This window comes from Giardia intestinalis, chromosome 5 (assembly GCF_000002435.2).
Source record: "Giardia intestinalis strain WB C6 chromosome 5, whole genome shotgun sequence".
Taxonomy (NCBI): Eukaryota; Fornicata; order Diplomonadida; family Hexamitidae; genus Giardia; species Giardia duodenalis.
The window spans coordinates 2,850,633-2,877,557 of record NC_051860.1 but is presented as its reverse complement, the minus strand read 5'-3'; the positions used below and the strand labels follow the sequence as shown (position 1 = coordinate 2,877,557).

The window sequence follows — 26,925 nt, the reverse complement described above, 5'->3', positions numbered from 1 at the left end:
TTTTGTAGGTTCGTGTGTAAAGAAATTTCCCAGATGCTCCCCTTTGAGTACCGGATAAGGTACCCAGTAGATGCCCCCAAGGGGTACAAGACACGGCCAGCCATTCTGGAGACGCGGCCAGACGGGGTACACATCTTTGACAATCAGGGGATTTCAATTTTGGAGCCATGGAGGGACTGGTCTCCAGACACACTCACCAGCCCGAAAAACCCCAATATCATTTTGCTCACAGACAAACTGCACGTCACCTGCATGCCCGCGGGCCATCTCAGCCTCCGCGCAGCAGTGACTGCAGACCTCCTCTTAGGGGCTAACAAAGGCTTGCCGGAGTCTAAAGCGACCTGGCTTCCGGCAAAGGACTTAGTAAGTGGCGAGGAGATAGAGCTCTGCTTTTTCAAGAAGACTCTTGCGCTTATTCGACTGAAGCAGGCCAGATCTTACGTGCTCGTTCTTCGTCCCGAGGCGATAACTTCTGTCGTTCTTGCCCTAGTAAGCGATGGCCCAGGATACGTGTCCACGTGCTTTTTTATGGACCAAGAAATGCCTTTCTACCCTACTAGACTTGAGTTCGCAACGCACGATGCCGCGAAAGCCTTTGCTAGTAACATTGTATCGGGGACGAATACTTTACGACGCGATAACTTTGTCAAACTGAAGGTCATTCCCTATGAAGAATTTGCACTATCTGGTCTTCGGGAAAAGCCGCCCTCAAGTGTCTTCCAGACCTCCAGGGTTTTGGCCACAGCTGAGATTCTGACAACTCATTATACTGAACAAGACACTTTTTCGCTCTTTTCTCTGCCTCTAGATGCACCGTCCTCTATGAGAGCTGCCCAGCCTGCTTCATCTCCACTTTTACCGCCACCACCGCCCCCAGCTCTAGAGTCAAAGAGAACGATTGAAGAGAAGGAGGCCACGGACCCAAAGGATAGTAATTTGCAGGCTACTCGTGAGGGGCCAGATGTTAGTAAGAAGGAAGATGGAGAGGAGAAGCAGAAACAGAAGCTTGCGCCAACTCATGCGCTCTCTTGGCATGAACTGCGGCAGGATCACCTCAAGAAGGGCCTGTTTGGTAATTACCTGACGGGGAAGATTAACCTCTGTCACTACAGGGATATATCTCTACTCCTACACCAGGGCTGGATCATTGAGAGAGTAGACTCTAATATTATCCGTGCAGTACCTATTGCCCAGATAGATACAATAGTACTAGACCCTAGCTCTATCCGGTACAAAGGCAATTTCAGACAGGCATTCAAGCGGCTTGTAGACGACCCCGTCGAGCAAGGGACGGAGATATTTCTTGGGCTCAAAAGCCCCGTTTTCCATGGAAGCAATCATGAGTCTGTACCTCCGAGTGGTAACGACCCAGGTAATCAGTCTAACCTGCAGGGATCTACCCTTGAGCTAAAACTATACATAGGGGAGTCACTCTTTTACACCTTCTCCTCAGATGACGCTAGGCTCTGCTTCCTCCTTCAGCTTTTGGATTTCGTGCAAAGCCTTTGCCTTCCAGTAAGAATGCGGTTCTATCGCTTACATCGAGCAATACCTCTTGGAATGCCTGCTGTTCCGGTAAGCATGGACTACTTTGCTGCACAACTACATAACGTGGTATCAAAGACTACCTCCAGTGAAGTCTTGCAGATTGACAACGTTGTTCTGGCTTCGCTACTAGAGGATCTGGCGTTTCTGACGGGAGCACATCCGCGCACGCTTCCTTATGACGGCAAGAATAAGGGGTACTTGACGTGTGCCGGGAAGATTTTAGCATTTATAAGCAAAGAGGCCAAGGCACAGCCGTCCGACCTTACAGTTGCGCTTTGCATCCTGCTAGATTTTCTCGTTCTTTTGCTACAAAGCAGAACACTTTGTCGTGCAGCTGTGCAAGATTGCCACAGCTTTCTTTTCTCAGACCTTCCTGAGATATTTAGCGGCAACAGGTTTACTCCTCTTGGCTTGTGCATGATTCTAACGGCTGTCCGAGCCACACTAACATACCAGTGGCGCGTCCTGTCTGAGCAGGGAACACATTCGTATTCAGGATTTTCTAGCGTCTATTCCATTAACAATGACCTCATGATTCCTGACCTCTCTTGCAAGAGCTCTAAGCCAATCCATCACGATCGCAGCGAAAAGACTTTGGGAAAAGCGTTCCAATCAACTTCTTTAGAAAACGTGGATGCGTCGGAAGGAGTGGCCCTAATGGCGTCGTCGTTTATCAATAGAGCAGAGATATCTCTTATCTCTGGCAAGAGCCTCGCGGATATAAAGCGTGCCTACGATACTAATAGCTTGCCAACTACGTACACACAGGGAATAACGTTCAGCAAGTCGCGGTTCGAAATGGAGAAGGAAAACAGGGCCGATCTCATGGCATCGGAAGGCCCAATCTTAAAGCTGGTCTGCCAGGTTGCGAGCAATCTTCATAAGCATTGCAAAAAGGAGCCTCTCATGCTGCTTCCTATTTGCGGTATCCTTGATGACATTATCCTATTCAGGAGTCACTTGGGCCAGCAATGGTTTGCTGACAGTGTGCGCAGGGCCGAGCGAGCAGGAAACCAGCTTCCCCATCCTCCTGGCCGAGCAGAGCTTTTCCTAGCACTCGGCGAAGGGTTTGTGGACTATGTTTCGCTTACCTTGCTTGATTGCCGCCGAATATCTCTTTTGGCCCGTCTCTTCATCAAGCAGATCCTCTTCGAGGACGTCCTGAATGAAAAGGTGAGGACAACTCTATCAGATTATTGCCTATCCTCTGGAGCGATGCTACGCTATATCGATGACGTCATATCTGATGCTGCCCCACTCAGCCTACGCGAGGGCTCTCTTCAGATCATCGCCACGGCGTATGGAGCCAACGCCACTGTTCGGTCTCTTGTTCACGCAGTCTTCCCCATGCCCTTTCTCAGCAGCATCTTGTCGTCTCAACTTTCCTCTATGTCTTTACAATCATATAAGGCAGGGAGCAAAAGCACATCTAACCTCCTCAGCGGCAAAGCCTGTTTTCACTTGGGAACTGCAACTCACCTCTCCTATGTTCGAGAGCATGGCCCAAGCTATGTACTGCTGCCGTTTCCGGGCCCCTTGGAGAAGTGGAAGGACCTCTTAAATCTCCTGCCCACTAAGAGCTACTCCTTCGACATCGTCTGGGACGAGTCTGTTCGAGCGAATCTTAGCATGCTGCTTATCCAGGAGCTCACATTACTATATGCAGAGGCTGAAAAGCACATCTCTTCAATGCCACACGACGCTTTGAGGAAGGTCCTTGTAACAAACAGGCCCGTCCTCGGCACTATGCTCAGCTGGAACGTGGACGCCTTCCACGTAGATCTCCGTGGGAAAAGCCTGTTTCCTCTAACATCCTTTGACGTCCAGTTCAACGGCTACTATCTGTCTTACGTTCTTTGGCACTATATATCTCTTAAAATGCATGAGGAATGCGTCAGCGGTAGGTACTTTCAGCAGGAGCTTTTATCTACCCTGACCCTAGACGTGAAGACGGGATCTCGAGAATCTGTTGGTACTGGTGAAGCCATCAAGGCAACAAATCTAGATACGCTTGTCTCTAGCTACTTCTCCCATTTTATTCTTTTACGAGACAACGATAGATCTATTCGCGCCGCCCTGATCTTCGCTATCACCCTCATCCTCATCAACTCCAGCTCTCGGTTCACTCAGTTGATGGAGCTTGCTACAGAGACAATCCGCCTCTTGACTGTGGCCGACTATGGACTTGCAGGTTTATGCTTGTCTCTGATTGAGGTTGCTGCTTCTCAGCTGGCAGCCAAATATGCTGACGCTGCAAGTACTGGGCTGCATTATTATCTTGCTTCGTACATCCTGCCCTTGATAAGCTGCAACAAGGAGAAGAATCTTTGTCTGTCTGTTGATCCAGAGACCATCCTTGCGGCTCACACGTATGGCTCGCTAATACATATTTCTCTAAGGGTCATCTTGGGGTGCCTTCAGTCCCAAGCTATGACAGATAAGGTGGGACGCATTCTTATTCCGGTGCCCCGATACAAGAAAACTCTTTCTAGCCGCGCTTTTCTGCCAATTTTTGCCAACCTTCTCCTCGAGACCCAAGCGCCTAGCACCTCATCAGCGTTCTTGGAGAAGGAGCGCTTTGACCTTGTCTGCTACAAGACAGGCTCTGATGTCGCCAGCGCTGTCCACTCTTCTCCAGCAGAAGTAGCAATTATTCAGAAAATCTTTACCCAGACGTGCGAGCTATTGAGGGAGCTCTGCAAGCGAGATTCGGAGATTGCGCAGTCGATGGTAGAGTGTGGGGTGATCCACTTCTTGTTATCGAATACACATGGACTAGAGCCCAACAGCTATGCTGTCCTTCTTTTGCAGGAGCTTTACCAATCGTGCTCACGAACTGTTGGAGGGGAGAGTCTGGCCTCGAATAGCGTTGCTTTATGTGTCAAGTCGCTGCTCCCCGAGCCTCTTGCCCTCCTATTGCTGAGTTCTAAAAGGGCCTCAGATGCGGCAGAGACCTTTACGTCCTATGAAACCTTCAAAATCAACGTTGTGTGGACCCATGAGATGCGTCACTATCTCTATTCAGCACTCTACTCCTGGCAGCAGCCGTTACGGGCAGCGCTCTTGAGCGTAGATGAACACCACAGGATAAGCTATCTACGATTCTTTGGCGAGTACACCCAGGGACCGTGGTGCTGTGTTCCGCATATTCATAACATAGAGTTTTCCAAGCAAACCGGAGAGCCCGTTGGGTGTTATCTGTACAACTCTTCGACACGAATGTCGAGCCAACTGGATCTTCCATCTATTTCTTCTTATCCTTGCATTCGCGAAATAGAGGCCAGCCTTGCAGGAGGCATATACACTTCCTTACTGCGCTCTATATCCAGGACTGCGACAAATGTGGCTCTGTCCATAACCGATCTGATCAGTTTCTTACAGACATTACTGTCTCTTAGCGTTGGAGAGCTTAACGCCCTATACAATCACATGTCCGAGGAGGTCACCAGAGATTGCCAACTTGACCGTGATGCAGAGGCTACTCCTGTAACGCACCATATCCACTCTTGCTCCACTCTTCCCCCACTGCTCCGTCTCGAAACAGAAGGGTTGCACGAGATGACATCCCTATGCTGTATTCGCGCAATCGACCTTTTAAAAGTGGGGCTAGATAGGACAGAAGAGATGCGGGCAACAGAGAGTAAGCTTAGGAAGGAATTGCAGAGCGCCAGTGCCAAGATCGATAGGGTAGGGATGACGTCGATAGACTCTGCTTTCCTTCAGCACCCTGATCTCATCAATCAGAACCGTATGTCTGAGACAGATCTTTTGAGGAGACTCTCTATCCTTTTGATACTACTGGTAAGGGCCCTTGGGGACGGATTACTCGCTTTTTCTACTTATGTCAAGAACGGAGCATTTCGCCCTTCATATCCTATCTTCCATCAGTACATGGCTGTCTGTCTCCAAGTGTCCCAGATGAAGTTAGGAGACATCATCATGGGAGGAAACTCTTTGCTCGATGACGGATGGGCGGGAGAGGCGTTTAGTTCCGTTTGTGTCAGGACGCTGTCTATGTCCCTGCGTTTCTTGAACACGCAGCTACGGATGTTTGTCGCCACTTGTGCAGACCTGGTATCCGCGCTCATCCCAACTGTCTTATTTTCTTCTCAATCATCCAATGGCGTGCAGGACGGGGTCACAGGCACACTCGTGTATCTGTACATGGCGATCACCGCACTAAAAACTATCGAGTGCAAGTGTAGATTTTTAAAGGGGCCAACACCCTCCTTAGATCAAGTGCTGGGGAGACTTGTCGGGTCCTTGTACACTCCATCTAACATCTCCTACGTGAATCCGCACGTTGATCTGGATTCTCTCATCACGAACGCCAGCAATCAGTCCTACCTGAGGACACTGATTGTGGTGTCTGTCATTCACTACTACTTAGAAGCTATCAGGACGCACGTTGATGTCGCACTGGCCCCGCAAATCATGATCTATATTTTCACCGGGACCATCCTTTCTGTCACTGAGTTTGCAGATGTCCTCTCGCAGCTTCTTGGACTCACCTGTGGAATCAGTAGTGTATTCTCTGACAATATTCGGCGTTTCATCCGCATATTCGGCACATCGTATGTCGACTCCGTAGCAACCGGGGGAATTGAAGCCCCGAGGCTCCTGACAATTATGAAAGGTAGCTACTACGGTCCCCGATTCGCCTTTGATGCCGACTATAGAGACCGAGTTATTCTGTATTTCGGTCACTTGCTGCGTGGCTATCAGTCCCAGCAAGATAAGACACACTGCGTTTGTACTTTGGAGGAGATGCTCGACATCGCAGAAAGAGAATTCACAGAGTTAGCGAAGTATCCCGCGCGTCTGTTGATCTCTGGATATCATATTAACAACATACTCGGAATGATGGTCGAGCTCAATCTATCAAAGGGTCAGGTTAACATAGGCACTCCTCTCCAGACCCTTAGCTTTTTGAGCAAAGGGTCTTCTGAAACACTTAGCGCGTCTCAATATGTCTGTGATATGCTGCACACCTTAGAAGCGATCTATGCTTGTGCTTCTAGTTCCAGAGACTTCAATCTAATTACAGCGTTTTACCAATATGTTGGAAGTCTCATCCCTCTCCATGCTATGTTATCTACGGTCTTCTATGTGGCTTACACAGACTCCCATTTGTATACGCAGATCCAAGAACCCACACGCACGTCTCTTCTGAAGATGCTTTGCTATATAGGATTCACGATTATTGAGAGCCAAGAGCAGCTTTTGCTTAGCGAGCTTGTCCTTGCCTTCCTTATCCACGTCCTCAGTATTGAGGACCCTACGATTTTTCTCCCTGTCATAGCGCCCTATCTTCCAGCTATACTCAAGGGAGCTCTTGATGAAAGCATTACTGATTCAGCTACCTTTGCATACATGCGCCATTATAGCGAGAGTGGTGGAGGGCTATCCATGCTTGACTCCTTCAGTATTCATGACCCCGCAACTCTAAACACCGTTAAGCAAAATCTTCTTCAAGTACCGTGGGCCAGCGAGCTTTATCCCAGACCGGTCCTGTGCGCACTGATCCTCAAGATGGTGCTTTTCATTAATCCCGATGCAGCGGCCTCGAGTGCAATTCATGTGCATTTACTAAGATTTTTGCTTCAGAATGCATCACGCATGACTGATCAAGATGCAAAGGGTGTCCCACCCGTGCTTCTTCTGACCATAGAGATATGTGGGTTTCTTCTACGTGCACAGAATCCGGTGTTGATGGGTCTTTTACCACCTCCCCTTGTCCTGTCTCTCGCTGAGCATGATCACGTATCATTCTCTAAGATTTTGTTGACGACCGAGATCTCGTCACCAGAATTTTATTGGTCAGCACACTGTACCAATGAGTTGATCAGTCTTTGCAGCTCCTTCCTGTCATCCTTCCAAGGTAGCGGCTCTGAACTGGTGAAGAGTCCTCCTGCAGTAAGTTACCTCTCTATCCCGACTCTTCAGCGTGCAATTAATAACAAGGCATATATCGGCGGGGTGTATCTGGATGCGTATCTTGCTGCGTGCGCGGGAGGTCCTGAAGATACAATTGCAGTGAGCAATCCCAGTATCGCTATTAAGGCATTTTGCGCTGAAGTGGCGTCCATTCTATCTGTGTCTCGGAATGCCCGGTCGCTGGACCACAACAGCTTAATTTTCATTTCAAAATGTCTGCAGGCCTTATCTCATCTTGCCAAGGCCCCCGCAGAAATCTTAGTACTTCTTCGCTCTGTTGATTTTTCCAAGCTGCTCAAGCTGTTACTCAGTAATGCGAATTTATCCTTTGGGATAGGGGTTGACACCCAGGCAGCCCTTGCAATGGAACAGTCGATAATACGCTTGTTGGAACGCGTCACCCCATATATAGATGAAGACATTTCTAGGGGCTATTCCCCCGATATAACTGTAAGTATTTTAGGTATGTTGATGGAATACTACAACTACGTGCTTGGTGACTCATCAGGACTCAGTGTGATACATGATCACGGAGAACAGTTGTTTGCGGTGTTATCTCATATTCACACGACCGACCTGGTAGACGCAGTGGGAACATATGTAACATTTTGTCTTACCCTCCTTTGGCATAGTCCCGCGAGTCGCCTTAGAATCTTTCGGACTCTATTTGCCACTTGTGCAGCGACGTCAGCGGACGTATATGGGGTCCGCTTGATTTACACGATTTCTCTGCATGGACGGAGCATAAACCTTTCCAAGGCTATGCGACGAGCGATGATTGCCGTCCTGGCAGGCTTCTTCGTCCAATCGGTAGACGTACTGGCGGAGTTTCGTGACAGCATGTGTCTAGAAGATCACGGGCACGCCTGGCTAACGCTGTGCGCCAATGATTTAGAGCTTCATATTGGCCATGGAGACTATGACCCTACCAAGATGATAGCGACGAATATGCAGGGGGCATTTCCTCTGCCGTCGGTAACAATAGGTGACGTGTGCAACGTAAAAGCAAGGCTTCCTGAATCATCATCTCAGCCACCTGACCCAGAAGAGCTCCATCGATGGATCAGGGGCGGATTCACTGAACCTATGAGAGGCCTCTTGGTATCCATTGATATGGAGCGTGTAGTGCGTCAGATAACGCCACTATCTATTTCGAGACCCGAGCTGAAGCATGACTATCATGCACGTCGTTATTGCATGGGATACCAGATGTCATATCTCAGGGTCGTTGAGCACACTGTATGGAAAGAGGTTAATGAGAAACTGGCAAGCTTTCTTGCATAGCGGCCGTCGACTCCACTACTTAGCTACTTTGTTGTCCTGTTGCCTTGCCTGTCGCAGTGCCCCGTTGACTTGATAATCCAGCTGGTCATATATAGCCCTATAAAGCATCACAAGATACTCTCCGCCGGCAGCTTGGCGGAGTTCTGCAAGCATCTTTTGTGCACTGTAACCGATGTGTATGTTGTGCTCTAATCGTCTGAGGTATGTGAGCGCTTTATCGGGAGTGAATTCGTAGTAGCTTTGAATTGCTTTGGCTAAATTTGCTCCCATAGAGAGAAAGTCCTGGACCGTGAACGGCTTCTTGGCATAATCGCGAGACTTTCGATAATAGTGGCTTTCAAAGCAATACACTGTGGGGAGCGTTGTCTCTGCATAAAGACCCACTCTCATGGTATACTCAAACGTTTCCCCTGCCCTGTCCACCTTGGTCATAGAGTCAGGCTTGAAGTCACACTTGCTGACATTGAATGTGGAGTCGAGGCCGGCGAGGTAACTTACAAACAGGATGTTCCTCAGTTGACCCAAAAAGAGCTTATCCTTGGGGACGCTTGGAAGCCCGTTTTCAAAGACAGAATTACCAAATAGAAAGCAATCTGGTATGCTAGCATGCGAGTGAATGTCCAGGCAGAATATTATTTGGGGTTTTCTGCTGTACTTAATGAGCTGAGACCCGGCCGTGGGCTGGTGTAGCGGATATGCGTGTTCTGCTTTGTCCTTGTTGGAGAACAATGTAGTTGGGGACGAAGAGCTATTTGTGAGGGGCACGAGAGAATGTGGTGATTGCTCAGCAGGAAATCTCCTGCTGTCACCACCTGCGCTTCGCGGCGGGAGCCTTCCGCTGAATTGAGGTTTAGATGCAGATGGAGCACTCACTTTCACCTTCGAAGGATAGTAAGAACTGTTCTTTTTGGCCGTACTGTGCCTGGAATCCTTATCGCTTTGATCAGATGAGGTGGATCTATGATCTGCTAGCTCCTTTGCCTTCTTAATCGGCTTGACTATTCTTCGGGTCTTCTGCTTTCCGTTGGAAAGAGAGATCTCAAATGCAGTGGCGTTTTCTAACGACGATGTTGACGTCGTGGCAGAGGGCCTACTCTCAACACTAATATCCACATCTGAGGTGTCCTCGGAATTACTTTCATCTGACTCTATCATCCTATCGCTACACTTTCTCCGTTTTTGGCCCTGTGAGTTCTGTGTGAAGGTTAATGTTCTGATACCGGTAGTATCTTGGCAGCGCTCGTCATCGACGTCACTACTCCCCGAAAATGTGCCCATTTGCTCAAAGTACTTTGTCTTGAGAATAGGGTCCATGAGGTCCTTAAGTGGGCCATAGACATCCGGCACATAGCCCGGGTTACACTCGGTCTGATTGACCATTCTGATAATGTCAGCTGTGATCAGGTCAGGATACTCCGACTTGCTATAGCATCTGTTTAAGTTGTTTCCTTTGGTATCAGCACGATAGTTTCCGACCCGAATCCCTTCTGCATTTATAGCGGGGACAATCCAACATTGAAACATGTCTAGAAGTACCTCCAACGAGCTCAGAAGCCCGTCAAGCACGTAGCTTCCAGGCGCCTCTCCAGGGTGACAGCGTGCGCTGATATAAATGATGGGTTTTTGCTTGGACGCCTCGTTCTTGCAGACCTTGTAGAGCCAAACGTTGCCCTTTAAAGGAACTCTTTCTGTCACCCACGGCTTAGTAATGCTGTCCAGCCGCGCATAAACCTCGTTGAGGGGATATGGATAGCTGTGACTGACCTGGACTGCATGTGTCCCCTTAGGGACACGGATCGAAAACAGCAAAGACTGGGAGTTCTTATCAGCATTGCCAGTACCTCCTCCCATGCAGCGAGTATCAAGTGGCCTATAGAGTACCTCTCTATGTGATGGCAAGAGGACTTCATAGTCGGTCCCTCCTGCATCCTGTGCCTCAAGCACTTTGACCAATAGGGGCTTGTGATGGGCGTCTAAGAAGCGAAACACAGGTCTGTACCCATGGATCAATAGCTTTTTAGTTGGAGGTGGATTGAGCCATTGAAAGCTGAGTAGTTGCTCTGATATTGGTTGGGACGAGGGTGAGAAGATGCAAAAATTAAACCAGGATTTGAAGCTGACTTGATGAGGCGTTCCTTCGTTGTCGTGTCTGCACCTAAAAGAAATCTCCCGCGCTAGAATCTGATGGTCGGGGTGAGTGAAGGGATCTGAGATATTAAAGTCGATGGCGTTCCCAGAGTCGTAGGCATGAACGAGGCGCAAAGCGGGGGCAGTCATATCCACGCTTTCTCCTCAACGCAAAATCTAAAAAGCTGATTTTTTCTTTTGGCACTCGTCCCAAAACACTCATGTACACTGCGTCTTTTACATTGACTAACATATCTACTGAGATAGGAAGAATTGAAGGGTCTCTTTCGGATCAGATTTTGTGCTTCAATAGACCGGTTCTTCCGCGTGGTTCTGGCTACTTCTATGACCTTCTTCGAGTCGATCCTAGCGATACAATTGGTACTCAAATACTGATAATAAACCCTATCAGCCAAACTTATGGAACTATGTACACTAAGCCGTTATCATTTCGTCTTCTCTTTGAAGCACGTTTATTGGGAACCGTGACGAATTCTTTCCTGCGCATATGGCTTCCTGTGCCGCCTTCCGGCTTCACAGCGCTCGGACTTTGCGTCTCAATTACCGAGCACCCCCCAGACAACTTTTACTGCATACGGTCTGAGTTTGCGGCTCAACCACAAGAAGATGACATCAACTCCTTCTCGTATCTTATACTTCGCTCTCCGATAACTCCAAATTTCAGCCTAATTCGCTCTCATTACTTCAGCTTCAGCGTGAACAACTATCTTCCAGTTCTTCATCCTATGTTCCTCCTTTCGCTCCAAAGACAGGCTGTTGTAAGAGACATCCCAGTGATTTCGCGACTATTTGACTACATTCCGAGACCAAAGAGCCGCCGGGTGGACCCTGCGGTAGATAGGCATGTCCTACTTAGGCTTACGTTGTACAAAGTCATAAGTGACACTGATTCCAAGTCCACTCGCTCTATCGCAACTCCTAAGATAGGTTCGTCCCGATCCATCCGCCTTTCCTCGGCTAGTATGGCCGGTGGTATGAATATGAGCCGCTTTTCCAAATCTGGCCTTACAAGCCGCTTCATTGATGACCTTCCAGAGATAGATGATGACCTAACAACAGTGTACTTGGTGAAGCCCGCACGAGGCCCACGCTTTGGCGATAGTGTAGGCACTAAAAACTCCGTGGTCCCACACGACTCTGTCTTGGCAATGCTCTCCCAAGAGAGTGATTCCAACCACGCTGATGCAAGCGCTTCTATCATCACTCCTGAGCTCGTTCACGAGATCTTTGTGCCTTGCATAGGATTTAACTTGGTAGCCGTTATGCCCAGTAGCTTTGCTCCTCCAGAGAAGAATAGCAGCAAAGGAGCTCTTAATGATCGTGAGTCATCCATCTCATATGCATCGGAAAGCACCACTCTGGATGATGCCAGGGCTGCGGCACACAGGGCAGCAAGGGAGCCTCAGCAAGTGACATACACATATCTGTATGCGCCAGTTGCACCGGCTGGGTACACTGCCGTGTCTGTTGTCCTTGGAGATGAGATGGGGGAGCCTCCAAATCCAGCCAGCGTATTGACGGTGAACAACAAGTACATAACATACACAGATGCTTGCTCTATCATCGGAGAGCTTTACGATAGAGACTCAGCTGAATATTGTTACCGTTTTCTTAAGACCCAGAGCAAAATGCTTGAAGAGCGCAGAAAAGCAGCAACCTTATGCTTTGCTGATAATAGGACTGATGTTACTACAGCGGATAGGTTCACACGACCGATACTAACAGATGTTCCGTTGCCTCCGCCCTCCTATTCTTCTCAGCTCGGTTTAAGAGTAGAGGCTACAGCGTTGCATAACGTACCCGAGTCTCCGCTACGCAGCAATACACAGATGGCGTTTGGCAACGAGCCATCTACGACAGCAACAACAACAACAACAACAACAACAACAAGAACTGGGACGGCTTGTACAGAACGTCAGGATGCCGTAAGAAGCTGTGTCACGGGTGATAGTAGATTGGAAAGTCGATCAGCAGCTCTTTCTGACTTGTCTGAAGTCGCGGATTTAGATCAGCTTGTGCGACCAACGGCACGAGCAGTTCAACTGGTGACTCCCCGAGGGTCGCCTTTCATATTTGTGAATGACCCTAAGGTCGACGAGCTAGAGCCCGATAAATCCGCTTCTCCGAAATATCCCATCATATCACCTGCTATCCTCAACTTTATTTTCTCTGCTACCTCGATATCCTCCAAAGATTTTATGTCAGGAGTTACAATTGAACAAGAGTATGTCAAAATAGCTACTCTAGATCTTCCAACACACAAGCTTCAATTTTTAGAACCCAGCCTCAAAAAGCCCTCTTACTCTTGCTTTGGATCCATAATCTATTGGGATAAGCAGGCAGTGACCACCGCCCAGCCATTGAAACCTCCTACGCCCCAACAGCCAACTACAAAGACAAGCAGCAATCCACGTGCTGGATCAGCGAAGAATGTGCAGCACGTGCAAGAACCCGAACCGCAAGCCATTACTTCACAGGCAAGCAAGGCGGAATCAATACCGCCAGTGCTCCCATTAGAGCTCGGACTGATTTCAAAGTCGTCCGGTTTCGATTCATACATCTTTTCTGAGCCGGATGCACTCGTTCCTGTTTGGTCTTCAGAAGATCTAGAGACGGACACTAAAATTGTTGTCTACGAAATGATTCCTCAGCTGGGCTACGCTGCCTTAGGCTATGTGGTATCTCTCAGTGGTGAGATCCCGTGCAAGTCTCGATACTGCTGTGTTTCGTTGGCGTTTGTCTCCCGAGCAACCGCGTTTCATGTTCATAGTGGGATACGGCTTCCTCAAGTTGCCAATTTTGACAAGCAATACTTGATTGCTCTGAGACGTCCACATCCATTTGCGCCACTATCTAACAAAGACCACTCTGGCATGGCATATTTCAATTTGACACGATTCAGTGACAATGATGCACAGAAAGCAATGAAGGTGTTAGACTTTCCACCCGTTTCATCGACAGTCTGGATTATAAAGGCTCAACTGTTAACAGCTGTGAGCAGTCAACGCCAGCCCAAGATAGGTGAGCAGAACGAGCAGAATAACGTGAGTACCTTAGTAGAAGCATTCAGAGCAATGCCTCTGTCCTTCGAGTTGACCCTTGAGCTCTTGCAAGACAGCACTGGCCAAATAATAGTTGATGAGAGGTTTGAGTGCGGCTCACCCGGGGTCAATCGACTTGCATCGCTTCTGCAAGAGATATCAGAGCTTAAGAAACCAGGGCTTCTATTAACCACAAAATCCATCATAACCACCACAGCGACTAGTGCTGACAACCAAGCCGTGGTAGAAAATTCAACTATGAAAGTGCCTAAGGAAAAGCAAGCTTTACATGGTGAAGTTGAAGGCGCGTCTAAGTTACCCAGGACTACCTCGGGAAAACGACCAGATGGGCTTCCTCCGTCTTCCGCTTCAGAACCTCCTCCCCCAAGAGAAGGGTCGTTGGAGAACGCTTCTATGAAGCAGTGCTTGGCAACTCTTGTTGACCCACGGTGGCTCACCTTTGGAACGAGACACGTTTCCACCTCATTAGATCTAATTCCAGTTGTAAGGAACACTTTACCGAATGCTGTGAGCACAACTAGCAACGGGTCGTTCGCCAGACCGGCAGAAGTTTGCTATCTGGCCACCGTGCAGATTGGTACCACCCAGTGTCTTGTCTTTCGACCTGTTCCTTTTCCCAATTACATTTCTCTCGGCGAAGTTGTTGTGCCTCTGCAATTTCTTTCGATGACCCACACACTGGGCGATGCCTTTCAAGTGGCACTTACCACCGGCTTCACGTCCAAGCTATCCCAAGAACAGAACGCGTCCATGAAGGAACGCCAAACATCCATTTCTTTTCTTGAGGCCGTCTTGCAGAGATGCTTATTATGCGTCCACCTATCTCTTTGTGAGTACGTCACGCTGAAAGCTGTTCGGCCTGCTGAGCTTGACTTGGCCGCCGCACTGTTTTCAGCCCCAATCGTCGATAATTCCAACATGCATACTACGCTTTCTGGCGTGTCGTGTGTAACAGATACGAGCAAGCAGCACAATGGGCAGACGGTTTCAAGCATAAAAACTAGTCTCTGCCCCTCTGATTCTGCCAAAACATCGACCCTTAACCTTACTACCCTCGGTGATGCTCCTGCTACAAAGCAAAGGGATCCTACTCAGCTGTCCCCACAGGGCGCTCCCTTTGTTGGCTTGTCTCAGGAAAATGTGGAAAATGTGCGCTTAAATAGCGGCCGCTTCACTCCTAGCCGAGCAAAGTCGCATGGCTCTACAAAGGTACACCAACGGCTTGATTTCCTTGAGCTTTACGACGACATTGACCTTCCAGAGACAGAGAATTTGGCTGTTGCACCGCCTCGTCCCAGCACGCGGGGCAATAATGCTCTTATTCTACAGCAGGCGCAAGACCTGCGTTCCTGCTTTGACATTGGACATGTTGAGCAGTATTCTTCGCAGCAGTCGGACATAAGGCTGGATCCGTCATCGGATCTGTATGCTGATTTCGCTGGGCATGAGAGTCTTCCAGGGCATCCTGTTTCCACAGGCGTCTTGACCTTATTAGCTGATGGCTATCGAGAAGACGAGGGAAACGGGTGTTGGCTATACAGTGATGGTGTGCATATCTTTGCTTCTTTGTCTCCGCAGAAAGAGCTGAGCATACCTCGTCTCAAGGCTTCGTACCTCAACCAGCTGACTCGCAAACTATTGATTTCTAAAGGAGAGGAGCTACACTTACTAAAAGCAAAAGAAAATGACCAAACAATGAAGGATCAGACAGAACGCGGTGAGCTGGCATCTCTTAAGAGCGGGTCAAAGACGTTCTCAACAACCAAGAAACAGGGGCCTGAGCAAACCCCTCTTTGTCAGCTGGATTGCCTTATTGACATCCCTTATGATGGTATCTATTACTGGATGGATCCTCTCCCAGCATACTCTCTCCTATGCGCATGCTTAGCTGCCGATGGGAAGCCATCCAAAGAGGTTGGTTTGGAATTGGAAATACGGGCCTTTGACGAAGGAGTCCAAAAGGACCTCGTATCTGCGTGCATGGTTTCTCTTTCTTCGCTTCACATGGTATCGTATGAACAACCCCTGAGCGCTGAGAAGCTCCTTAGTGCGTGTCCTCCGATCCAGCAACAGGATGGAACACGCAAGGGCAAACAGGGTGAGGCCAAGAAGTCCGCTCGGCCATTAGGCCCAGTTATCCACAAGAACATTATCATTAACACCCCTGCTTCGCGACTGGATGGCATGCCTGATCCTATGAAACCGTCTGTGGACGTGGAGGATCTTGCAGCTAAACATAGTGCCAATGCCAAGCTTTTACGGGCACTATTTGAGATCTGTGACGCCCTGCATGCTACAGAGCAATTCAAGCTAATGGGCAGAGAGACTATCTTGTCGTTTAGGTCACCCCAGGGGTACGTGCTCGTATCAGACAAGGTCCCTGTAATGAGAACCAATGAGGTCGCGAAACCAGCCTTTCTTGGAATTGGAGAAGATGTAACTCCGGGATGGTTTTTGATCTTTGAGAAGGTGCTGGCTCGATGCGCTGGCTCATACATCACTCTACACAATATGACCCCTGTGGAATTAGTTTTGCTCGTATTCCAGTTTATCGGATTTGTTCCTAGTAAGGCAGGGAGCAGCAGGCATGGTGTTAGAATCTACTACACCCCGACCGAGGCCTCTCTCGTCAACTTTTCTCCAGAGAGCGTCGAGCTTCTTCTGGAGCAGAAAACAATTTAGAATTCAAATCAGCAAATTCCAGAGTCTGGACGGGCGGAAATAAAAATGCGTGAGTGCATCTCGGTCCACATCGGCCAGGCCGGAGTCCAGATCGGCAACGCCTGCTGGGAACTCTACTGCCTCGAGCACGGGATCCAGCACGACGGCCAGATGCCGTCCGACAAGACGATCGGGGGCGGCGACGACGCGTTCAACACGTTCTTCTCGGAGACGGGCGCCGGCAAGCACGTCCCGCGCGCGGTCTTCGTTGACCTCGAGCCCACGGTCGTCGACGAGGTCCGCGCGGGCTCGTACCGCCAGCTCTACCACCCCGAGCAACTGATCTCCGGCAAGGAGGACGCCGCCAACAACTACGCCCGCGGGCACTACACGATCGGCAAGGAGATCGTCGACCTCGTCCTCGACCGCGTCCGCAAGCTCGCAGACAACTGCTCCGGGCTCCAGGGCTTCCTGATCTTCCACTCCTTCGGAGGAGGCACGGGCGCCGGCTTCGGGTCCCTCTTCCTCGAGCGCCTGAGCGTCGACTACGGCCGCAAGTCCAAGCTCGAGTTCGTCGTCTACCCCTCGCCCCAGATCGCGACGGCCGTCGTCGAGCCGTACAACACGATCCTCGCCGCGCACTCGATGCTTGAGCACTCCGACTGCGCCTTCATGGTCGACAACGAGGCCATGTACGACATCTGCCGCCGCAACCTCGACATCGAGCGCCCGACATACACGAACCTCAACCGCCTGATTGCCCAGTGCATCTCCTCGATCACAGCCTCGCTCCGCTTCGACGGCGCCCTCAACGTCGACCTGACGGAGTTCCAGACGAACCTCGTCCCGTACCCGCGCATCCACTTCCCGCTCTGCTCGTACGCGCCCATCATCTCGTCCGAGAAGGCGTACCACGAGAAGCTCTCCGTCGCCGAGCTCACCAACTCCGTCTTCGAGCCGGCGAACATGATGGTCAAGTGCGACCCCCGCCACGGCAAGTACATGGCGTGCTGCATGATGTACCGCGGCGACGTCGTCCCGAAGGACGTCAACGCGGCCATCGCGGTCATCAAGACGAAGCGCACGATCCAGTTCGTCGACTGGTGCCCGACAGGCTTCAAGGTCGGCATCAACTACCAGCCCCCGACCGTCATCCCCGGCGGCGACCTTGCGAAGGTCCAGCGCTCCTGCCTCATGATCTCCAACACGACGGCCATCGCCGAGGTTTGGTCCCGCATGGACCACAAGTTCGACCTGATGTACGCCAAGCGCGCCTTCGTGCACTGGTACGTCGGTGAGGGCATGGAGGAGGGCGAGTTCTCCGAGGCCCGCGAGGACCTCGCCGCCCTCGAGAAGGACTACGAGGAGATCGGCGCCGAGACCCTTGGCGACGGCGAGGGCGAGGACATGGAGGAGGACGACGCCTACTAAGCGAGTGAATTCTTTCCGTCGACCTTTGCATCATCGTTGCTCGGTCGTCTGCCTCGTTTACGACCTGCTTGTTCCTGGGCCTCAAATGGTTAGTGGTTTTCCTTCTTCCAACGGCGTTGGTCCATCCTGTAGATGTGCTGCCGTTAGCTAACAGTAGGCCAAAAGGTGTAGTCTTTGATGACCAGGTCCATGGAATTTAGACCACCAGCTCCTCAGCGCCCGGGGGCGCTCTTGAGCCAGAATAAGAGCCGGAATAGATATGGTTTTGTTCTCTTGCGGGTCTTGGATAGCAAGTAAAGTTCAGTTTACTGCCGAGTCCTTGTATGCAGCGGACGACCAGTCGAGGTCGAGGGTTTGAACAGGGCCAATGTGCGTTCCGTCGCTTGTAGCCTCACAGATTATGAACGAAGATCCTGCAGCAGCATCGTTGAAGGCTAGCGTTTTAAGACTTTCTAACAGAAGGGCCACCGCCTCGTCCTTAGAGATGCCTGGCTTCCACCCTTCGCGCAAAACAGGCAAAGCGTAGTGTCTCCCCATTCCAGTAGCAAAGAAGCTCGCTGTAAACTGAGTCCCACGCAGATCAACGACTCCGATGTAAGGGCTCTCCCCTGGCTCGCATCCTCCAATAATGTATCCATTGTAAATTGGGTCCATTTCCAAGCGAGAGCTGTAGTTACGTGTGGCAAGGAAGCCGTGGATCTCTCTCGTGCTAGGGGGAGGTGTCCCGTGGCACCGGGCCTCGCGGTGCATAGACTTCAAGGTATATAGACTGTCTTTAAAGTCGGCCTCATCCCCAGTAAACCCTATGAGTGTGTGTGTACCGACAGGAATGATACGCTCGTAATTGTCAGTCCTGCGCGTGCTGCCATAGTTCAGCACAGTATCAGCTGCCATCAGGACACCGTCTTTGTGTGCCACCGCGACAACTGTTCCACCAGTCAAGAAAGAAGCCATCAGAAACTTCGGTTTCCAATGGCAATTTACATTAAATCATTCTTATGAAAAATAAAAAGGCATGGAGTTCGAGCAAGTGCTGGCAACGGTAACCCAAGTTGTCGCATACAAGCTTCCACCGACGCTCAACTTAAGCTCGTTTAAGTGCGCTGATTGGCCTGGTGAGTGGGTGATTTTCCAGGGCAACCTCAGCATCATCTCCAAGGGGGAGGCCTGCTCCGTCTCCCTTGTGGCCCCAGACACAGGCGCAGAGGCAGCACGCTTTCCCATAGAGTACAAGGGGACAGTTCCGGTGGTTGAGAAGGCGTCGGACTCTTCGCGTTATTTTGTCATCGTGGTCAAAGACCCGACTGGAGCCAAGATGGCATTTATCGGAATAGGATTTCAGGAGCGTGATGGCGCATTTGCTTTCCAAGCAGCCCTGGCAGATCATGGAAAGCTATTGGATCGGAAGGCCCATCCCCCTGCGCAGATAGTCGTGAATCAAGACTTCTCTCTCAAGAGTGGTGAAAAGATTAAGATTGGTTTGGGGAAGAAGACCGGAGGCACCCCCTCCGTCCCGCCGGGAGGCTTCAATTTTGGGGCGCCTCCCAAGTAAATTTAGTCCGCTCTTTGAAAAGGTGTTCTGTGATTTATGTGGATTGCTATTGCTTTTCGTGTTCTAGAAGGTTAGTAAGGCCCTCAATGTAAGGGTGATAGACCTTGAGATCGAGAAGGACAAATTCGGGTGGAAGAGGCTCACTGGTGGTCAGCCTAACGGTCTCCTGGTCAACAGCCACAATGTCTGCAAGAAGGTTGACAAGCTCATACTGAATGGCTTGTTCGCCAGCTGCCTCCAAATAGCACGGAAGCTGAGGAGAGACACCGAGAGTAAAAGGGTCCTGATCTTCCGTGACAGCACTGCACCCTGCAGTCCTTGCGTTGTCTATGAGGTACTTTGATATATGTACAGAGTTGTTATACGGCTCTGTGTAGTTAAACACAACGTTTGACACAGTGATAGTCCCGACAGGACCGGAAACAATGTCTGAACTAGGAGCTAGTAAATCGGACGCAGGGAAATGGTTAGATGAGAATCTATGCTTAGCAAGACCAATGACCCAAGCCTTGTCCCAGGACTCCAAGTTGGCACATGAGCCTTTGAAGCTGTCGAGCAGTGTCACATTAATCAGAGACGGGTCTGCGTCATCCGTGACCACCGATCCGATAGGAGCCATAAAGAAGCGGTGGTCTCTTTCTGGGGCTAGGCTGTGAGATTGAAACCCCTCAGCAAGAGCGAATCGGCCCTGCCAATTCTGCAGGCATTGCTCTGCCTGATGATACTCCGTTCGAATGCGGATCAGTTCCTTGGTGTCTTCTGCCAGCTCGCTCTGAAGACGCCGCATCTCCGCCTCGATATCTTCGCTTGTGAGCACGTTCGTGAGTATGTCCTGCATTTTTAGGCTAACTTTTACTCTTCTCATTAGACCTGCGTGCAAGCAGACTGCTCCACTTCATCTCCTCTAGCTCTTCGCTGACAGAGACATCATATCCTTTCAGGGCTTTGATTCTCGAGACCAACTCAGGCACACAGGACGGTTTGAACGTGGCAATGGCATCCTCGAGCAGATATCTCTGAAGCCGTCGCTCTTTAAAGTAACAAAGTTCTGTGACACCATGTTTCTTCAGGCAGCAAAGGGCTTCCTTGAAGTTGCGACCCAATTCTGACGCCTGATGGCAGTCACTGGATAAGCAAAAAGGGATATTCATCTTGGCAGCATAAGCCACAAGGGACTCAGCTGGAAAAAAGTCGTCTCCATACTGAGATCCACTAGTGTTGAGCTCTAACACAACCGGATCGAGGCCTTTCTTCTCTCGCGCCAGATTGTACTTCGCCATCTCAGTGATGGCGCTTTCTGCATGCTTGTGGACCACCTCCCTGTTTCTGCGAACCCACTCCATGCCTACAACAACCTTAATAAAATCCATGTGCGCCATGACTTGAAACCATCCTGTTCTGAGCGCCTGTACCCAGGTTTCAAAGTACACTTTAATCTGTTTTTCCTTGTCTGAGCACGCGTTCTCAATTTCCTGGTAATAGTGCAGAGACCCCAGGACACAGTCGAAGTCTCCAAGGTGGCTCACAATAAAATCTTCAGTGAGATGTGGAGCATCGGGAAGGTAGTCAACTTCCATCGTAAGAAGAATGTCCAACTCTGGAAGGTGAATCCGAGCAAATGCACATTCTCGTCGATACATTGTCATGAACAACTCAAACTCTTCATAAGCCATTCTGTGCTGGGGAGTTACTAGGTCTCCAGGGAAAGGGTTGTGGCAGCAGTACGCTATCCCTTTATATCCCAACTCTGATGCCAGTTTAAAGTACACCCGTGGCATTACCTTTTCAGCACATTGGCATAGAAACGTGTGGGTGTGTACGTCATAAATGCAAGGAGGCATCAAGTTTTAAAACTTGCAGATCTCCACCAAATTGTGAAGCAAGTTGCAAAGACGACGCCTACAAATTGCCATTCAAGATTTACTACTCCTTACTACTTCACACAATTGGTAATGTGCTGGCACGATGTCATAGTTCAGCGTTAGATATGAATTGAACAGTAACATCGTGGCCGTGTGATCGACAACTGATGCGTAAGACAGCTTAATCAGAATACAACTCAACAGAAGGGCGGAGATGCCAGCTCAGAGAGGGGTACCATAGGACTACGTGCTGGAAGCTAGTATGCGTTGGTAGAATGCGTTGACAACATCCTCGTCGGCAGCAATCTCGGGCGATTTCTGCAGACACCCCACATTAGCAAACACATCCACTATACTAGTCAGCTTGGTAATGTCAAACATGGTGGGCGATCGCGAAGTGACCGCCTTGCTTATTGGCGCATGGGTCATAAGTTGGTTTCTGTTCTTTGTCCACATTGCCTCATCATACATCTCTAGCGATAGCTGCTCTAGCTTATATGTGTTTGCGGGTCTATCCATAGGAATAAGCATGGAGCCCGGGGCATCATCCCTCAATATCGCCTCTGCTTCCTCAGCAGAATTGTACCCCAGTTGGGCCAGCAAATCTTTGCATTCATTGGTAACGGCAGCCAACTCAATAACCTCTCGCAGACAGACAAATTCGGCCATTCGGTTGAAATAGTATAGAGGTACTTGAGCCCGTTTGATTCCTTTGCAGAACTGCTGCGCAAACCGCTTCTCTTGCTGAACTAGAAACATCTTCTGATTGGCTTGTGAAGACACCCAATCTCGATATGGGCGGTCACGCATGCAGGGCATAAGGGGTGTTCCTTTTCGTTTGTTAACAAAATAGGAAAAGATGCTAGCAAATAGACTGCGAGAAATGAATGGGACTTGGGAAGCAATCTTCTCTAGCTGCTCGTTGACGACGACCTTGCGCTTGGATGTCCCCTTAGTTCCCACATCTAGGTCCGAAGACTGGTCCATCTTATGCTGTTCTGCTGCAATCCTTTTGATGTAATCTGTGGGCATCCGAGGAATAAAGCAATCTGGAGGCCTTACAATAGTATTTTCCAATTCAAAAGAATCCAGGACGACTAATCTACACGCAATGTAAGCTTCATAAATATTTCTTTCGGTTATAAAAATCTGACGAATCTTCGCAGGGAAAAATATATCCAATACAGTCAGAATCCACTCCAAAACGTCCTCAGAGTATATGGAGTCAGTAGGCAAGGACACGTGGATGTCAGGAAATCTAGACCCTCTAACCTCTTGTTTTTCTGATAGTTCGAGCGCACACCTCTGTGTCCCCTTGTGCGATGGTTTACTGGCAGAAGCCTCTGCTTCGATGACACGAACTATCCCATCACTAAAGCATAGATCTGCATCATCCAAATCCCTTAGTATGTTCCTTGACGAATTGATTGCCGTAGCAACGCGGTAGCTTACCCCCGGCTTGAATCCGAAGCATGAATAGGCAGGAATACGGGTAACTTTGGGCGCAGGAATAGACAGCTTATGAGTAGACGGTCCGCGGTTAACTGCTCGAAGAAGGTGTGCTTCTTCCTCTTCTATCTTTACTTGTCCTTCTGTGAGTCCAAGATAGACCCTGTCTGGCTCCACAGTTTGGGACTTTCCAAAATCACTGGGAAAACCAGACTGGGGCCCAGTTACAATCAGAAGCCTCTCCTCATAGCGTGGTACCACTTCCTTCTGCGCTAGCGGAGGAGGTGAGAGAGCCATGCCTGGACTCAAATCCAAATTAAATTACTTTATTTGTGATAGATGCTTTCTGCTCCTTGTTGACCTTGTTGATGTTATTGATGCCCAGCGTTGAAGTAGCCAGGACAAGCCGCAAATTTACTTGTCAGTCTTGTCCGAGGTGACGATGGTTGCCTCTTTTTCTATGGAAAACCTTCCGCCAGCAGCAACAATGTTGGCTTCGATCACCTTGCACACGGAGCTAATTAATTCCTTTGCTTCCTTCTGGTATATGGTCTGCACAGAGATAGTGTAAATGGGCGCAACATGCATCTTGATGGTAAGCGGCTGCTCGTCGGCCGTCTGAGTGGCGTCTTCGCTGGTAGTGAGCGGATGCTCTGCAGCGTATTTAAGCCCCTCCCGTAAAGCATCTTTAATAGTCTCGATTCCCAAGATCCCGCGGCAGATGGTAACACTGATGTCACAGGAGAGTTTGACAGGTCGCTCACGGAGGCGCGTGTTCAGTTGGTCTTTTAACTGCTTCTCCAGAGCAGCACGAGGGACGGTATTCTTAATAGCATTCAGCTCTTCCATGGTAACCAAGCCGTGGGATAAGTCATAATCTCCCTCTTTTGCAATGTAGCCGTGCTCATAGTAATCGTCCAGAATTTGCTTGAAAACCCTATCGAACGAAGTCACTGCACATCTAAAAGCGTTATATACAGATTGCTCCTCGTCTAAAGCCGCAGTGGGCCAGCCCAAGACTTTATAAAGAATGATGAGCTTGGGTATTTTAAAGAGCAGCGCTAGGTGACGCATCAATGTGTGAATAGTATTGTTGCGATAAAACTCCATCTTGCAGTCTTCCTTGTCCTGAGGTGTTACTGATCTCTCGTCCAAATCTATGTACCCTCGGTCAACGTCGATGCGAGCAACCTCCAGAGTGATCTCCTGCCCAGGACGAAGGTAGCTATTGATATTTTTTATGCGACGCTGGGCAATAGAACTAGCAGGAAGCAAGGCCTCTGTATTGTTCCACTCCAATAAGTGAATGTAAAACCCGATGTCATGAGACCTGTCGACCCTGCACAGCACATACTGGTGCTGCGCAGGGACAGGCGACTCATGCATACGGCACAGCGTGATCTGAAAAGCTTCTGTCATTCACTATCTGCTCTCAGTTTTTTGATTGTTTTTGTCCGGACAGATCATTGAATTGAGACTAAAGACTCTTTTGGTTCTCCAAACGGCGATTTCCCTGCAAAGTACTGACTGAATGCGCTCCTGGGACATGGAGTATCTGGAGGTAATTCTGTAGGTTTGTGCTGAGGGGGTATTGCTAAGATAGGATCGAGACAGAAGCGCGCAGCACCCCGCCATGGATATTCCGTAAGGCACTGGCGACGAATAGTAATTTCGCGAACTTTGTTTCGTCCTATCGCAAAGTCTTTGACTGCACGGAGAGTAACAACAGCGACAGGGTAGCCAATGTTTAAGCCTGCCAACAGAGTTACTTCAAGCCTACACATAGGGTCTGAAGAATCACGAGCAAAATATAGAGGCGGAACCATCACGCTCCCCGCGAAAAACACATAAGGGCCGAAGTCAGCTAGAAAGCATGGCATCCCATTATCATCGTACTGTGTGGCCTCAACCAGGCGCTCAAGTCCGTATGGAATATTAAGTCTATCTAACGGCACGGCAAGCGCAAGAGCCTCTGAAACAATTGCGCCCGCTTTGGCAGCGTAAGGTCCGTGCATAGCTAGTCCGCGGCTGTTCCGCAGGCTCGTCGAATTCCTCGGCCTAGTAAATCCGGAAAGAATTCCGAACAACCCCTTAGTAAATACCAACACGGGATCATTCCACACAGAATAGGCGTGCATGTAGCAACGCATGCAAACCATCTTTGTACATAGGTATGGATCGACTTGTTGACAGGTAGCACAATAGGATGTCGAGCATGCTCTACACTTAATAGAAGGAGGCTTGGAGCAGAGGCGGCATGACCACCACTTCAGTTGCGAGCGCCAGGCTTTGTCAATGACTTTAAGCCCTTTTAGAGTCTGTAAAGTTTCCTCACAACCATAGTTAGGAAAAACATATGGTTTAGGTTTGAGCTCAATAGTATTAGAGTGTATCTCTGTGGAAGCATGGTCATTGGCAATCTCATAATCTCGCTTATAACTAAGCAATCTTCCAGGACAAATCCTGAAGTGGCTCGACAACCAATTGGATCTCATTAAAAATTTATTGCAGCCGATACACCATGTCGCATTAGATTTTAGTATATGATTATGAAATTGGTATAAAGATGCTCGTGTTGTTGTAAAATTACACAGCTTACAGTAATACCTATCATTAATTTTATGTTCAGTTGAGAAGTGTCGCGTGTTTGGACCGTAGATGTTATAGCACTGGCCACATAAAAGGTCACTAGCCCTAAGTATGGGTTTCCCATTAAAATAACGCAATAGATCCTCGAAAACCCGAATACCATGACAAAGAATCGCATGCTGGCACAGACTATGTAATTTCATGGAGTACGAAAATTTTTCATTGCATAGTGCGCAATATACATCAAAGCCCACCTTGCTCGCTAAAGCCCCTGTCGTTTCCAGAAGTGCCATTTTTGTTTTCCGCAGCTGATGACTGGTCCAGAGTAAACTGTAGATTATATCGTGTAGAGCTCTGACAGTACTAAAAGAAGCATTCCTCGCTGAGATTCAGGGATCTTTAGGTTTTGGGGATTTAAACCGAGTAAGAGATTTGCAAGATCCTCGCGAACGCACTGTTCACAAGCCCGATAGTGGTCCAGCTTCTTAAGAAGCTCCTTTGTAAACCAACTGTCACCCTCCTGAAGCAGAACAAGCTTTGTAGCTTGAACCACAGAGGAATGTGTCCCGTCAGTGAAAGCATCCGGCTGTTCTATCGCCAACTGATTAGTAGAAAAGGCCTCGTCTAATACAATATTATCTAGGCTCTGCCTCCAGTCATTGTAGCATGAAAATATGGTGTTGTATTGCGTGACGTCTTGTCCCCGGTCATGCGCCTCAGCCCGGTCCAGCAGATCATTGAATGCTAAGGCCTTTGTGTGGAGATAGTAAAGCGCTGCTGCTTCACCAGTTTTAGTTGCTGCATCTTTGAGAAGAGAAGTGTACTGCTGCTCTAATGTAGAGGCGACAGTTTTCATAGTAGTTGATAGGTTCTTGTTGGCTTCAGTGGCACGAAGGCTGCATATTAAAGGAGTTGCTGGTAGGTTGACAGTGGTGCCGTGTGCAACCAAAGCATGACTCCTGGCCATACGTTTGGAAGAGCTTTGAAGCCCAGGAATCGGAGCACACCTTGCCCCATGCGTGGCGTACATAGGGCGACTTTGAAACGCGGCAGAGCCAGAGTCTGACGTTGCAGAGTGTAAAGCCATGCGGTCGACTTCAACCATTGCTGAACGGCCCACAGGAACAGCGCTCAAGGCTAGAGGAGCACAGTTATTTTCTGAGGCAGCAAAACAAGTGGAATGGGTCTGTGATTTGCTCCCTGCAATCTTAAGCAAGAGGTAATGACTTTCCAACTCATTTGGAAGTGTGCCTTCGTTGACATCTAGGGCACTACACGCCAAGTCATCATCTTCATCCCACCGGGAGCGTCTAGATGACCGTGACTTGGCCAGCAGCGACTCCTTCAGCTGAGACGCTTCATGGGTCATATAAAATTTCAAATCCCGATTTAAAAAATTAAG

The 26,925-nt window shown here is 49.3% G+C and overlaps 12 protein-coding genes across 12 annotated transcripts; 4 read left to right on the top strand and 8 right to left on the bottom strand.

The window, feature by feature from the left end:
* Positions 1-33: 33 nt before the first annotated feature.
* On the top strand, positions 34-8,769 carry GL50803_0015376 (uncharacterized protein; the record flags this gene model as incomplete). Its single annotated transcript, XM_001706789.1, has 1 exon — positions 34-8,769. One exon carries the CDS (start codon positions 34-36, stop codon positions 8,767-8,769), a length of 8,736 nt encoding a protein of 2,911 aa, XP_001706841.1.
* Positions 8,770-8,784: 15 nt separating this feature from the next.
* On the bottom strand, positions 8,785-11,046 carry GL50803_0015377 (Metallocarboxypeptidase, M14 family protein; the record flags this gene model as incomplete). Its single annotated transcript, XM_001706790.1, has 1 exon — positions 8,785-11,046. The coding sequence occupies one exon, from the start codon at positions 11,044-11,046 to the stop codon at positions 8,785-8,787; it is 2,262 nt and encodes a 753-aa protein (XP_001706842.1).
* A 71-nt stretch (positions 11,047-11,117) lies between these two features.
* Positions 11,118-16,661, top strand: GL50803_00114751 (uncharacterized protein; the record flags this gene model as incomplete). The annotated part of the gene is made up of 1 exon (XM_038045675.1): positions 11,118-16,661. The coding sequence occupies one exon, from the start codon at positions 11,118-11,120 to the stop codon at positions 16,659-16,661; it is 5,544 nt and encodes a 1,847-aa protein (XP_037902313.1).
* A 45-nt stretch (positions 16,662-16,706) lies between these two features.
* On the top strand, positions 16,707-18,071 carry GL50803_00103676 (Alpha-tubulin 1; the record flags this gene model as incomplete). The annotated part of the gene is made up of 1 exon (XM_001706791.1): positions 16,707-18,071. One exon carries the CDS (start codon positions 16,707-16,709, stop codon positions 18,069-18,071), a length of 1,365 nt encoding a protein of 454 aa, XP_001706843.1.
* A 300-nt stretch (positions 18,072-18,371) lies between these two features.
* On the bottom strand, positions 18,372-19,025 carry GL50803_001995 (Proteasome subunit beta type 4; the record flags this gene model as incomplete). Its single annotated transcript, XM_001706793.1, has 1 exon — positions 18,372-19,025. The coding sequence occupies one exon, from the start codon at positions 19,023-19,025 to the stop codon at positions 18,372-18,374; it is 654 nt and encodes a 217-aa protein (XP_001706845.1).
* Positions 19,026-19,086: 61 nt separating this feature from the next.
* GL50803_0017195 (uncharacterized protein) lies at positions 19,087-19,623 on the top strand (the record flags this gene model as incomplete). Its single annotated transcript, XM_001706794.1, has 1 exon — positions 19,087-19,623. One exon carries the CDS (start codon positions 19,087-19,089, stop codon positions 19,621-19,623), a length of 537 nt encoding a protein of 178 aa, XP_001706846.1.
* A 46-nt stretch (positions 19,624-19,669) lies between these two features.
* Positions 19,670-20,461, bottom strand: GL50803_0013940 (uncharacterized protein; the record flags this gene model as incomplete). The annotated part of the gene is made up of 1 exon (XM_001706795.2): positions 19,670-20,461. The coding sequence occupies one exon, from the start codon at positions 20,459-20,461 to the stop codon at positions 19,670-19,672; it is 792 nt and encodes a 263-aa protein (XP_001706847.2).
* Positions 20,462-20,468: 7 nt separating this feature from the next.
* Positions 20,469-21,464, bottom strand: GL50803_0013941 (putative Histidinol-phosphatase; the record flags this gene model as incomplete). Its single annotated transcript, XM_001706796.1, has 1 exon — positions 20,469-21,464. One exon carries the CDS (start codon positions 21,462-21,464, stop codon positions 20,469-20,471), a length of 996 nt encoding a protein of 331 aa, XP_001706848.1.
* A 264-nt stretch (positions 21,465-21,728) lies between these two features.
* On the bottom strand, positions 21,729-23,231 carry GL50803_0013942 (uncharacterized protein; the record flags this gene model as incomplete). Its single annotated transcript, XM_001706797.1, has 1 exon — positions 21,729-23,231. The coding sequence occupies one exon, from the start codon at positions 23,229-23,231 to the stop codon at positions 21,729-21,731; it is 1,503 nt and encodes a 500-aa protein (XP_001706849.1).
* Positions 23,232-23,348: 117 nt separating this feature from the next.
* GL50803_0013943 (Eukaryotic translation initiation factor 2 alpha subunit) lies at positions 23,349-24,353 on the bottom strand (the record flags this gene model as incomplete). Its single annotated transcript, XM_001706798.1, has 1 exon — positions 23,349-24,353. The coding sequence occupies one exon, from the start codon at positions 24,351-24,353 to the stop codon at positions 23,349-23,351; it is 1,005 nt and encodes a 334-aa protein (XP_001706850.1).
* A 44-nt stretch (positions 24,354-24,397) lies between these two features.
* Positions 24,398-25,816, bottom strand: GL50803_0021485 (uncharacterized protein; the record flags this gene model as incomplete). The annotated part of the gene is made up of 1 exon (XM_001706799.1): positions 24,398-25,816. The coding sequence occupies one exon, from the start codon at positions 25,814-25,816 to the stop codon at positions 24,398-24,400; it is 1,419 nt and encodes a 472-aa protein (XP_001706851.1).
* Positions 25,817-25,860: 44 nt separating this feature from the next.
* GL50803_0013945 (uncharacterized protein) lies at positions 25,861-26,892 on the bottom strand (the record flags this gene model as incomplete). The annotated part of the gene is made up of 1 exon (XM_001706800.1): positions 25,861-26,892. One exon carries the CDS (start codon positions 26,890-26,892, stop codon positions 25,861-25,863), a length of 1,032 nt encoding a protein of 343 aa, XP_001706852.1.
* Between the last annotated feature and the right edge of the window lie 33 nt (positions 26,893-26,925).